The sequence below is a fragment of the Rhinatrema bivittatum genome, chromosome 9 (genome assembly GCF_901001135.1).
Source record: "Rhinatrema bivittatum chromosome 9, aRhiBiv1.1, whole genome shotgun sequence".
NCBI classification, from domain to species: Eukaryota; Metazoa; Chordata; class Amphibia; order Gymnophiona; family Rhinatrematidae; genus Rhinatrema; species Rhinatrema bivittatum.
Window position 1 is genome coordinate 253,144,937 of NC_042623.1, and position 14,430 is coordinate 253,159,366.

The 14,430-nt window shown below is 43.1% G+C and overlaps 1 protein-coding gene across 1 annotated transcript in view; it reads right to left on the reverse strand.

Moving 5' to 3' along the window:
* PRKCI (protein kinase C iota) overlaps positions 1 to 14,430 on the reverse strand; it is a 128,807-nt gene that overhangs the window by 38,024 nt on the left and 76,353 nt on the right. The window contains exon 12 of the mRNA XM_029615014.1: positions 3,277 to 3,412. Coding sequence (XP_029470874.1) covers positions 3,277 to 3,412 — 136 coding nt within the window. The remainder of the gene's footprint in view (positions 1 to 3,276; positions 3,413 to 14,430) is intronic.

Sequence of the window (14,430 nt, forward strand, 5' to 3'; positions counted from 1 at the left end):
CCCCATCCGCAACGTGAGGGTCTGAACTAGTACCCAAAGCAGGGTCTCCATCCAAATCCCCATCCTGCAGGGACTTGTCCGGGATAGGTAAACAGACATGCTCAGAATCCTCTGAAGAAGAAAAAATTGACTGATCCGGACCTGGACGAAGGGGACGCTTTGGAGCTGACCCCTCTCCCAAATCCTTAGATCTAGCCCGTTTAGAGGAACGTGGCTTTAGACCCTGTTCAGATGAGACTTATGTTTTTATGAAATTTCCTCAATTTGTAAGCTTTGCGAAGAAAACGAATAAAATCCCCTGAAAAGGCAGAAGAAGAATCAAATCTCCTCCAGGCTGTCAGCAGATAAATATGCCCCTGTTTCACGCGGCTTGTCCCCCCCAGGGACCGCCGGCTGCAGCGACAGTGGAGGCGGGTCCGAAGCACCCTGAATAAACTTGTTGTGTTGCCACCCTCAGAGAAGATAAGAGTTCCTCAGTTCCAGCACCGCAGCAAAATGAGTCCGGGGCAGGGGAGCAGCTGCACCGAGGTTTTGGGGCCGCATGAGGTGGCAGAGTCCCTTTTGTTACCGGCAAACTTGACGAGCCTTCCCCCCGGGGAGGCAGGATGAACAGAGATTCTCCCTGGAGAGACGCGCACACGCGTCTCCACAAGCGTGGCAGGCCGCGCCTCGCGGCATTATAAAGAAAAAACGGCACGAAATAAAAAGTATAAAAGAAACTAAAAAATTAAAAGAAACCCCGGCGAAAAACAAAGGCACGGGCCCACGGAACACCAAAAGGTAAGTAAACCATGATTCAGCTGTCAAAGAATAATTTTATTTATTTTACCTGACAAAACGGCGCGGACCCCAGAAGCTGCTTCAAGTAGGGTGAGTGAGCCGGGCCCCCCCGGTATCACCCCTGCCAGGAGTGGTTGCTGGGTTCAAACCTCCCCAACTCCAGCAGCCTCAGAACCAGGAGGGATAGTCCTCCCAGGACTTGGCAACCTCCCGGGAGGCAGTGAAACGGCTGTGAAGAAAAGAAACTTTTTTTTTTTTTTTCAATAACTTAAATGAAAAGAACAGCCTCTCTTAAAGAGAAACAGAAAGTCTACAAAAATTAACTCCTAAACTAGCTGACTAAAAAATAACAAACTACCACAGACTGCAGAAGTTAGGGACGTCCACCTCTGCTGGGAGACAGAGAAATACTGATGGACTGCAGGTGGTGTTCCAGGGTATACGTCAGAGTCAGTAGAATGTTTCTCTGCCTCCCTCTGCTGGATTGGTGACATAACCCAGGGTCTGGACTGATCCAGGTACGTACAGGGAATAATGTTTATCCAAATACAAACTACTAGATCATTTCTCAAAACTAGGCCTGGTATATGAATGGTACATACTTTTTAATTTCAATTAATATATATTATACATATATTCAAAATTAGATGAAAATAACAGTCTTCTATAGCAGTTAATACTATAACATACAAACAGCCACCCTGCATACCCAAGGAACACAAAAACAGAGCAGATGGCAGCAGAAAATTATCAGTCTGTTCGTCTAGCCTTCCTAGTTAATACTGTCTACACTAAGGATACGTCCCAGCTATCAAGCACAGAATGTGATTACCTGCAATATATCCTGATGTAGGTCAGTCTCTCTCTTTTGTATTCCACCATCTTAGATAGCAGAGCATACAAGATTCCCTCTTAGTTCCCCTCCTGCATCCCATCTTTACCATGTCTAACCACAAAGCTTTGCAATAATCCAAATAACCAGTGATACTAGAGTGACTGTTGCTCAAGCATCTGGCTTCCTAGGTCCCTTGACAGAGCCAACTAGAAAGCAGGCTCTCATGCAGACATTACAGTGCTTGCTGACTACCACCTGCTAAAATTAATTCTGTCATTGCAATCTGCCAGACAAACCCGGGCTTGTGGGTGCCTGTTTCTACTAGGATGTCTAACATTTCATATTAACACCTATGCCTCAACATTCATTACTGAATTAGATCAATCCGGTACTTTCTGCCATCTTCTCACTTTTACCATCTAAGGATTTTCTGTGTTTATTCTATACTTTTTTAAAATTTTTATTTTGGATTTTTAGCTTGCCTTTCCAAAGGATGCTCAAGCTGGCCTACAACATTATTAGAATCCAGGTACAATGAATCCCTGCCTCAAAGAGCTAATAATGTGCACGAGTACGGGTGATAAAGTTGACTTGTCAAGGCCACAAGGAATGTCAGTAGGGGAAGTAGGATTTGCTTTCCTGGTTCTCAGCACAATGCTCTAACCACTAGGTAACAAACTGTTTCAGCCTCCAGCACCCATCCCAGGAAGGCATTACCACACATTCACCAACCTTTCGGTGAAAAAATATTTCCTGATGTTGTTCCTCCGTGTGCCTCCTCAGAGTCTCATTTCATGTCCCTTTGTTGTAGAACTTTCTTTACCTCAAACAGGTCTGGGTCTTGTACATTATTAATACCTTTCAGGTATTTGAATGGTGTTTGTCATATCTCCCTTATGGTATAAGGGTTTACATTTCTAAGACTCATTTCATAGGTCTTCTGATGTAGACCCCACACCATTTTGGGAGTCCTTCTCTGGACCACCTCGATTCCATCTATATCCTTCTGGAAGTAATGATCCAAAAGCTAGACAATTCAGAAGAGATCTAACAATCTGTACAAAGGCATAATCACTTCCTCTTTTCTACTAGTTATACTGCTCCTTATGCACTCTAGTATCCCCTCCGAGTCTGGCCAATGCCTCGTCACACTGCCTCCCTACCTTGAAATCATTAGATATAAATTATCCACAAAACAGGAAGGGGGTCTCTGGATATCAGTGTCTCATGATTATCCCTTATTGTGTACCACCCCCTTGGATTTCTGCACCCAAAAGTACATAACTCTGCATTTTCTTGTATTGAAGCTTACATACCAAGCAGTACTCCCTCAGAAGTATCCCTTACGCTGCAGGTCTTAGCATCATGCACAAAAAGACACATTTTTCCTCCTTATGCTTCTGCATTATTGCTCACAAAGACTAGGACTGATCTCTGAGACATTCTGCGTATCATTCTCTTTTTTTTCCCCCAGAGTGAATGTCATTTATTACCACGCTCTATCTTCTATCCCTGAATTAGTTTCCTTTCTCCTACCACAGAGCTAGGAAAAAGTTGGAAATGGATGAAGTAAATAATATAACAATTACTAAAATTAAGTCAGACAGCTATCCCATAATTGTTCCTTTGAGACATGGCCTTCCAAATTATTTTCCCCTCACCTTGCACATGCCATAGTCTGTAAGTTTAATGTGCCCTTCAGACTCTAGCAAGACATTGTCCAGTTTCAGGTCTCTATAAATTATTCCTCTTTCATGAAGATAATTTAATGCCAAACTGATTTCTGCAGAGTAAAACCTACAAAAGGCAAAAAGAGATGTGAATTATAAAAAGGCTCCTTACAGCATCATCTTTCCTTAATCTGCTGTATTAATGGAACCAGTGATTACATTTTCTCAACCTTAACAGCCAAGTGTCTTATTAAAAGCTGTTGCAAAGCAAAGCATACTACCATTTGTAACCACTGTACAGCGCTAATCTTCAAGAGGTTTACATGCGGCAGGCAAAGTGGAGTAAGCAAATCCTCAGTCACAGTACCCGAGATCTTTTCAACAGGTTGTCTGCTGTTTACTGTAGGGCTCCAACAGAAGAGCTTCCTGCTTCAGCCCATTTCTCAAAGACAAGAAAACCATAAAATTTGCTGCAAGTTGACAAACAAGCTTTACTATAGAAACATTAGGATTGTTTTGTATATTACTAATAGAGGGGGTGGGGAGAATCCTGCCAAGTTTCACTCTCTCGATTGTTGGCAGAGTTTATCACAAGAAGGCAGGATGGGGAAAGAGGGAGACTGAGGAACAACAGGTCATAGACCTCAGACTTTAATTAAAACCCAATGTTTTTCCAAGCAAGGCTTCTTTGAAGAAAAATGCCCTGACAGTTTCTCCCTATTAACAAATAGATGATGTTCTCCTACGCACAGCAATATGAAAACTCTGCGGGGAGCAGTTGGCACTGCTGCTGTGTCTTCAGATTAAAGATAGCAAAACATAACACTTATACTGTTAGGAGATCTTTGGTTTTCAGAACAGAAAAGGCTAAGTCAAAGAAAATATTTGTATTCACAAGATAAGAATTTGGGATTTGCATACCTTTACACAGCCAAAAAAAGTATCTGAAAGTACAATTCAGGGTTACCATTATCCAATCACAACTGGGTAAGGTGGAATATAGGGAGGTAAAAAATCATCTGCGCAGATCAATGGAAGAAGCCCATGCTCTCAACCACTGAACCATCACGCTTCAGCAAACGCAGAGTTTAACTTTCAAAGCAATATTACTTGCCCATTAATCAGCTGTCTGAGAACCGTCCTCTCTCAATGCAGAGAAAAGTACCAGTGGCAGTGCTGTCCGCTGCCATGCGGAAGGTCCCTGCTTTGATCCCGCATCAAGTCTTCTATGCCTGGGAATGCTGCAGAGGAAGCGCTCATAGTCATGTGGGGGAGTTGTGGTGGCCAGATTTAGAGCACATGACACAGGGTTCCAGGAGAAGCCCTGGTGCATAGCTCCCAGCCTCAGGGCCACTGCTGCAACAATCAGACTAGAACATGGGGGGGGTGTGTCAAAATAGAGGAAAGATCCACAGATATGAATGAAAGCTCATGGTGCCGGGATCTCAGTTCTGGTTCCAAGTGAACTGGGAGAAAGGAGGAGCTATCAAGCCAAAATTAAAAAATTCTACCCATACAAAAAGCAAGTGCAATGGATATGCACATTCTGTACTTGTGGCAATGTTCACAGCAAAAGTACAAGTGAACTTCCACTCTGAAAATTGGTGCACAGCCCACGAGTAAGTTCACACAATCTTCGTCTCAATGCAGAGAGTTTAAAATTGTCCCCATAATGCTCAACTCATATCATACATCTCTTGATTGTAATGAACAATTCCTGGTGGTGTAGCTCATTTCAATAGCCGTCAATGAAGAACTTGCTAGACAGTACAAGTAGAGGTTTTATTTTAATTATTTATGAATCTAGCTGTTCCACCAACAATATTAACACAATTATCTCATTATTTAACACTATGGGGGTCGAAATTCAAGAGACCTAGGTGCCTAACTTATGAGATCTGCATATCTCCTTGCTGAGTGCCTGCATTTAGGTACCTAAAATGTAGGCAGGGCAAGTAAGTTCAGCATTCAGCACCTAAGGAGTCCACATTTATCATTATTATTACTATTTATTGAGCTTAATATACCGCCTGTAACAGACATATCTAAGCAGTTTATAAAATAGAACAAGCATAAAATTAATCAAAACATACAATCAAAGACAAGTAATAAATAAATACTTAAAAAAAACACTCATGAGAAAATAATAAGTCTGCTTCAGCAATCAAATGCCTGGCAAAAAAAATACAAGCCTAACAGCTTTCCAGGATTTTATATAGTTTGGTTCTGAACAGATATCCAAGGGGAGGGGAGGGGCTTGGTAACTGAATGCTCTCTGAACATTTCAAGCCTAATAATAGATGGAGGAAGCTTTGTTGGTTCAGAAGTCTTTCTACAAGGAATGTAGGGTGAGGGATGGAACATAAGGAGCCAGAAGTTTTGAAAGAGAGGAAATCTGGCACGTAAAGCATGGAATGCCAGGGTATCTTAAACCAGTGAACTGCTTGCAGTACTAGGGTTATGTGAAGATTCAGGCACTTTAATTTGATGAATTTTCCAGCCTAACACATAGCTGGCCTTCAACTATCAGTCAAGTACTAATGAACACTTTTTATTACTATTACTATTATCTCCTGTTCCTTGAGGTTTCCAACTTGAATTACAATGGCTTTCTATTGGGCTACGGGGCGATGAGCCTCAATTCACAGCTTATCTGGGTTTTTCCCCCCCATAGCTTGCCACCTAGTCCGGCCATCACACTGGCAGTCCTTGAGCAGGGGTCACTGCCTGCAGATCCTTTGGAAGCCAGTACACAGGCACTGGAAGTCTAGCTAGCATGCCTCACCATTGAGCAATGGCAGAGGCTGGCACCTGTTCCCCTCTGCAGCATCCCCTAGCTCTGGAACCTGAACCCAGATCTTGTGCATAGGGGGTGTGCAGTACTGCCACAGAGGCCCTGGCTGCCACTAATGCACAATCCATAGAATTAAGGAAAGGACCTGATATATACAATATTTTCCCTCATATATAGAGAATAAGAGATATTTATATTTATAAAATTCAATATTTATATAAGTTTACTGCTAGCAGTGCTGGCACTAATACATTTCTTAACTGGTGATGCCTGTATGTTCATATATTTTTTATTGATTTCACAAGAATATGTTATATAGTTTCCATTCCATTTAGTGACTATAACTAATTCGTCTGGAAGAATACTACTACCCCAGATATAACAGAAAAAGGTTGCAATTATAGTACTAGGATACAAAATCCACGGGTTTCAGATTTCGGCTGTGTGTAATGCATAGTATGTATTTCTAGGATGGAACTATCGTTCTGGTTATTAAGGATAAGGGACATAAGTAATGTATCAATTTCTCATTACAGACAGGAGAGTCAAACATGTATCATGTTAGTCCAATAAAAAGGGATTGCCTACATCTGATTATCTGAAAATGAAAGCCTAATTTCAAACGAATGCTCACATTCATATTCAGTAAATTCTTCATCCTCCCTCATACCCATCTAAACTGTCCTTATAGTGTTACAGAAATATGTAAGTAAGAATTTCTCTCTGTGGCATAATCTTGTCCATCCTTTTTGATTAAAGAAAGATCAGATGTATTACCGTAGTTGATCCATCACTATTGATTACTAATTTCTCCTTACAGACAGGAGAATATCCATCAGTTTTGAAAGAAACTGTTATTCGACCTCTGTAAATTCTTAACTATATCTAACTGAAGCTGTATAAGTACATGTGATGCCATGGATTAATTAAGGCAAAATACTATTAAGGGAGAGAGATAGTGGTGGGAGAACCAAGTATAGGTACGAGGGAGAGAATAAGGCAAAGTCACAGGAAATATATATTGGAAATGCATTGAAACTGGTATCTGTTTGACGTGTGGGTTATGGAAAAAAGAAAAGGTAAGTGTCTGCATATTGTTGTTTGGGGTACAAATCTATTGAAATGAGAGATTCTTGCAGGTGGAGAGTTGTCCAGTTTCAAATCTTCCCTTTTTAAGGAAAATTATAGAAAAAATAATGGCCTCCCAACTTAATTTATGGCTTGAGGAATCTAGTTTTTTGGATAATAATCAGAGCTTCAAAAATACTTCAGCACCGCGACAGCTTTAGCTGCTTTGATGGATGATTTTAGAAGAGATAGGGCAGTTGATTCAGGCATAGTCTCTTTAGATTCAAAAGCAGCTTTAGATACCCTTGTTCATAGCATTTTAATAAGTTGCAAGAAGCTGGGTATTAAAGATACAGCTTTGACTTGGTTTGAATCATTTTTTGGACAGGCATGCATTAAGAATAAAGTTAGGTTGGGAAACACTGTTCTACAGGGTGCCAGCACCTGATCACAAGTTTTAACAATCTCTGGGAAATTCTGCAATGAATGGATATCAATTTTCTCTGTTAATATAGAGTATTTCAATTCAAGCCATTTACATCTTTGAGAACTTGCTAAATTACTTATCTCTTGGAAGGTCATAAGCTCTTTTTACTTTTAATACCTGATCTAATGTCCATATGCCCACTCTCCTTGCCACCTAGGTCAACAAACACAAGAACTGATCATTTTAAACATTAGGTTGTTCCATGGGAGCTTTCTGGCTGTGCCTTTTTATACAGTTTTGTATGAATTATCCAATTTTTGAAATGCTCTATAAATTAAAAAGAATTGAGCTGTAAAAAAGAGCTAACTTCAGTTTCCTTTATGTTCCATGGTAGGCAAACTACAGTTTATGGGTCACATCCAGCCCATGGGAGGCTTCAAGGTGGTTCCTTGCCTGTAAGTAATATCTGTAGATTGGAAGTGATGTCACTGGTGCATGCCTGCCTCCTAGGCATCCAATCCTCTGATAGGTGTAATTTGGGGCCAAGGGAAAGAGATAGGCAGAGATCCTTCAATCTTAGAACCCTTGGGTCCAAAAAAAAAAAGTATGGCCACCCCTGCTTTAGCTGCACTAAGATACTCTTGTCATTACTACCACTAAGGATTGCAGCTTCTTCATGACCAGGGTTTGAAAAATCCACTCAGCTGAGGCAAGTGATTTTTTTTTTTTTGTAGGTGAGGTGGTGACCGCACCTTAAGGGCCCTAGGAGGACAGAGACAGGTTTGCAATAGACATGGGGGGAGGTGAGAGGAGATGATAGATGAAAAAGAAGAAAGAGAAAGGGAGTAGAACTTGGCGAGAGAGAGCGAGCAGAGGACTGAACCTGGGCAAAGTGACTTAAGCAGAATGCTAGTCCTCACAAATGGGTGACATCATCCGATAAGAGTCTGGCCCTGAACATGGACTTTGACTGTGCCTCACTGGCATGCCAATATATGAAGCTGGGCCACTTCATTTTTGTTCTTTAGCATTATAAGGCAAAGCCAACTCCAGGGGGAGATGGGTGGATTTCATGAGGATTGATATCCTGCTGTCCTCAGAGAACACCTGTTCCCTGTACATACCCAGATCAGTCCAGACTCCTGGGTTTTGCCTCTCTTCCAGCAGATGGAGACAGAGAAGGTTTCGCCGAGACTGGCATAAAACCTGGTGTGCCATCTGCAGTCCCTCAGTATTTCTCTGTCTCCAGCAGATGGTGGCAGTGCAGAACCTGCAGTCTTAGACTTAAATCCTTTTTTTTTTTTTTTTCTTTAAGGTTAGATTTCTGTTGTACGGAGTTCCTCCCAGAAGGCTGGCAGGTCCTGGTGGGGCCATCCCTTCTGGTTGAGAGGTGGACAAGCAGAGGGTTGGTAACCCTTTTTGTCTCACTGGTTGTGCCAGCTCCCTTCCCCTCCCCTCAGGATGACGCCTGGAGCTTGCTGCCTTATCTTCAGGAAAGTGTTTGTTATTCTTTGCCTTAAAGTTTCTTAAAGTGAAAAAAAAAAAAAAAAAAAAAAAGTTCCTTCTTTTGTTTTGTTGCTATCAGCACAGTTAGTGTGGCGGGGCGGTTCAATGGGTCGTCGGCATTTCTATCGTATATCCTCCCGGCAGCAGTGACTCCCCTGAGCGATTGCGCCTATGGAGGCCATGCCGTGCAGCAGCCAACGTGCAGCTTGTGAGAAGGCACACGCTCTTCATGCAGAGTGGCCTTTTTCCCCGCTGCCTCTCTGGGGGAGAGGGCAGCATGGGAACAGCTGCGGGAGCAGTGGACAGGCATCGGGCAGCAGCAAAGAACACGGAGGATGTCAATTCAGCTGGCGACCACTTCCCGGTTTCCGTGGCCATTTTGGCTTCTTTTCAGTCAGCAGCTGAGAGAGTGGGAGGGGCAGGAGCTCTTCTTCCATTGCTCTCCCCGGCCAATAAAAGACCCACAGAGGCCTGAGGGTGCTGGTAACCTCTCTCTGGGGAAGAGGAAAACCTTTAGGACCAGAACCTGAGGACCCAGCAGCTTTTTGTCCAGATTTTATGTTACTTCTGCACAGGGCATATATCTTAGGAGAGACATGGGATGCCACCTTTCCAGGCTAGAGGACCTGCAGGACCCGCGTAGGGCCAAGCAGTCCAAATGGACATGGGTGAGTCGACCAGGGTTTGGCGAGTCCTGAGTCAAGCTGCACTGTCGGTGGATCCAGATGAGAACTTGGGAGGGTCGGATGTCAAGAGACTTCGGCAGCAGACCCTCCAAACATGAGCTCGTCCCTGGCCCTTCAAGATCTGGATGCCAGTCTTACAAAGTCTTCCTGAATTTCTCACTATTCTGAGTTGTTAAGAACATAAGAAATTGCCAAACTGGGTTAGACCAAGGGTCCATCAAGCCCAGCATCCTGTATCCAACAGTGGCCAATCCAGGCTACAAATACCTGGCAAGTACCCAAACACCAAGAAGATCTCATGCTACTGATGCCAGTAATAGCAGTGGCTATTCTCTAAGATTTGATTAATAGCAGTTAATGGACTTCTCCTCCAAGAACTTATCCAAACCTTTTTTAAACCCTGCTACACTAACTGCACTAACCACATCCTCTGGCAACAAATTCCAGAGTTTAATTGTGCGTTGAGTGAAAAAGAATTTTCTCCGATTAGTCTTAAATGTGCTACTTGCCAACTTCATGGGGTGCCCTCTAGTCCTTTATTATCCGAAAGAGTAAATAACTGATTCACATTTACCCGTTCTAGACCTCTCTTGATTTTAAAGACCTCTATCATATCTCCCCCTCAGCTGTCTCTTCTCCAAGTTGAACAGCCCTAACCTCTTTAGCCTTTCCACATAGGGGAGCTGTCTCGTCCCCTTTATCATTTTGGTCACCCTTTTCTATACCTTCTCCATCACAACTATATCTTTTTTGAGATGCTTTGACCAGAGTTGTACACAATATTCAAGGTGTGGTCTCACCATGGAGCGATACAGAGGCATTAGGACATTTTCTGTTTTATTCAGCAATCCCTTCCTAATAATTCCTAACATTGTTTGCTTTTTGACTGCTGCAGCACACTGAGCCGACGATTTCAATGTATTATCTAATATGACGCCTAAATCTTTTTCCTAGGTGGTAGCTCCTAATATGGAACCTAACATCATATAAATATAGCATGGTTTATTTTTCCCTATATGCATCATCCTGCACTTGTCGACATTAAATTTCATCTGCTATTTGTTGCCCAGTCTTCCAGTCTTGCAAAGTCCTTCTGCAATTTATCACAATCCACTTGTGATTTAACTACTCTGAATAATTTTGTATTATCTGCAAATTTGATTACCTCACTCATTGTATTTCTTTCCAGATCATTTATAAATATTTTGAAAAGCACAGGTCCAAGTACAGATCCCTGAGGCACTCCATTGTTTACCCTTTTCCACTGAGAAAATTGACCATTTACCGTATTTTTCGCTCCATAAGACGCACTTTTTTCCCCCCAAAGGTGGGGGGAAAATGTATGTGCGTCTTATGGAGCGAATATAAAAAAAAAACCAAACAAAAATCTAACAAACCCCCCCCCCCGACTCCCCCAAGACCTGCCGACTTAATTTCCTACAACCCCCCACCCTCCTGACCCCCCCCCCAAGACCTGACAAATTAATTTCCTGCAACCCCCCACCCTCTTGACCCCCCCCCAAGACCTGCCAAACGTCCCTGGTGGTCCAGCGGGGGTCCGGGAATGATCTCCTGGGCGTGGGCCGTCGGCTGCCAGTAAACAAAATGGCGCCGACGGCCCTATGCCCTCACTATGTCACTGAGACCGACCAATAGCAGCGGTCGGTCTCAGTGACATAGTGAGGGCATAGGGCCGTCGGCGCCATTTTGTTTACTGGCAGCCGACGGCTCACGCCCAGGAGATCGTTCCCGGACCGCTCCTGGACCCCCGGGGACGTTTGGCAGGTCTTGGGGGGGTCAGGAGGGTGGGGGGTTGCAGGAAATTAATTCGGCAGGTCTTGGGGGGGGTCAGGGGGTTCCCACAGAAAGAAAAGTTTTCTGATCTGGGGAGTGGACCGAAATGGCCCTCCCCAGACCCGAAAACAAAATGGGGAGAAAAAAAAAACTATGCACTCCCCTAATTTGCTCCATAAGACGCCCAGACGCAGAGCCGGTTTAGCACAATTTTTTTTTTTTTTAATTTTCCCCCTCTGAATCCTAGGTGCGTCTTATGGAGCGAAAAATACGGTAATTCTACTGTTTCCTGTCTTTTAACCAGTTTGTAATCCATGAAAAGACATCGCCTCCTCTCCCATTACTTTTTAGTTTCCTTAGAAGCCCCTCATGAGGGACTTAGTCAAACATACTACATCTAGTGGCTCACCTTTATTAAATCACAAATGAATTATTGTGTGTCATCTACAAATTTGATCAGCTCACTCATCGTTCCCTTTATCGAATCATTTATAAAACATTAAAAAGCACCAGTCCCGGTACAGATCTCTGAAGCACTCCACTGTTTACTTTTCTCCACTGAAAAAACTGACCATTTAGTCCTACTCTGTTTCCTACATTTTAACCCATTCGCAATCCACAATAAAACATTCCCTCTTATCCCATGACTTTAATTTTCTCAGGAGTCTCTCATGGGAGGCTTTGTCTAACACCTTCTTAAAATCCAAAGACACTATATCCATAGACTTACCATTATCCACGTTTATTAACCCCTTCAAAAAAAATGTAGCAGATTAGTGAGGCAAGATTTCCCTTGGGTAAATCCATGCTGGATGTGTCCCATTAAACCATATCTGTCTATATGTTTTGTGATTTTGTTCTTTAGAATAGTTTCTATGATTTATCCTGCACTGAAGTCACTCATCGGTCTATAGTTTCCTAGATCATTCCTGGAGCTCTTTTTGAAAATCGGCGTCACATTGGCCACATGGTGCAGGTGATTTGCTACTCTAGTTTGTCAATCTGCTCTATTACATTATCTAGGTTCATCGTGATTTGTTTCAGTTCTTTCAAATCACCATTAAATACAGTTTCCACCAGAGGTATCTCTCCAACATCCTCTTCAGTAAATATCAAAGCTCTCCTCATGTGGAGACGTGCCAAAGGAGTTATATGTATTTGATGCCATAAGGACCAATTATCCTCAACATGTACCTTTGCTGATCTCAGACTCATCTGGATCTTTTCTACTGCAAATTTTAAGGTGATAACCCTCTGTTTCAGCAGGAAGGCTCACGTCCGAGTTGTGTCTAGCTGCTCTGATAAACTCCAATTGAGATGACTGGCTCAGGTGGGTCTTGGGATAGTTGATGACAAACTGTAGTAACTCCAACACCCAGATGGTGATCCATATCAATTCTGTGGCACCTGCCCGCAATAAGCACCCTCAGTTTGTGCAGGTGTACTGCTTCTACAGCAAAACATTTGATGAAGACATGTGGGATGGATGCTAGGCCAAAAGCCAGCACACGATACTGGAGATGACTGATTCCCACAACAAATCTATATATATTTTCTGTGAGGAGGAAATACAGTATCTCTATGTGGGTTAAACATCCTTGAGATCGAGAGAACATAGCCAGTCCCCTGTTTGAAGGGAGGGAATCAAGGTGCCCATGGAAACCATCTTGTTTTCAGAAACTTGTTCAAGACCCTTAGTTCCAGGACAGAGTCCTTCTGTTTTCTTTGGAATCAGGAAGTACTTCTAGTAGAATCCTTGTTCTCTTTCCCAAGATGGAACGGGCTTAGCCGCATTGGTGTCCTAAGAGGGAGAGTAGCTCATTTTCAAACAATTCCTGATGTGGCAAGTGATATCAATTGGGGTCTGGCAGGGGGCGATGTAATTTGTACTCTCTTCTTATGATGCTGAGGACCCACATATCTGAAGTTACACTGGACCAACAGTTTACCCTCAGCCTGCCTCCAATGGGAAGAACCTTTGTTACAGGTATAAGAATGTGATCCAATCAAAACCCCATCCCAAGCATTGAACTGGATGCTGGCTATGACTTAGGGGCTCACTGCTGCCTTGGACAGGAAAAAGGGTCCTCCTAAGTATGGGTCCAAAGGAGGCAGAGGATAATGCCTCCTCAGCTGGCAAAAGTGCTTCCTGCCCCATTCTCAGATACCTCCTGGAAGGGGAGGGAGGGTCCAAAATGGCTGTTAAAGCATTGTGCATTTTACACATATCTGTGCTACTGCTTCCTTAACTATCTATGAAGAGATTTTCTCCAGTACATGGCACATCTGTAAGTCTTTCCTGTACCTCAGGTTGGAGGTCCCCACGGCAGAGATTCTCAACATCAAAAGTTGAGTGGACCATGCGTTTTCCGCGCTCTATTCTCTTTTTCTCCAGTGACTGGAGGGTGTCCTGCTGCTTTTGAGGAAGTCGCTCAGTCACCCTCTGTATCTACTTCAATACGTTCTGCAAGTACTAGCCCTTGAAGAGATGGTAGGATGCTAAGTGGGTGTTTGGCATAGTCCCCTGAAACACCTTCTTGAGAGTGTCCAGGGGTCTAGAATCTTTCCCTGGGTTCACCAAGGAATGGGTCCTTATCCTCTTGAGAACAGATTCAACCACCACAGATTGGTGTAGTAGCTGCCTCTTTTCATATTTGGGAACCTCCTGGATGAGATAAATCACATCTACTTTCTTGTTCACAGAAGCCACAGAGAGGGGAGGGAGGATCTTCCACATCTTCATCTGCACCTCCTGAAAGATTTTAATGAACTAATACTGCCATGACTTCCTTAGGGGGATCCATGAACTGGAGGATGTCCTCTGTAAAAGTAAAGGAAATGGCCTCCACAATTTGTCTAACAAAACCAGT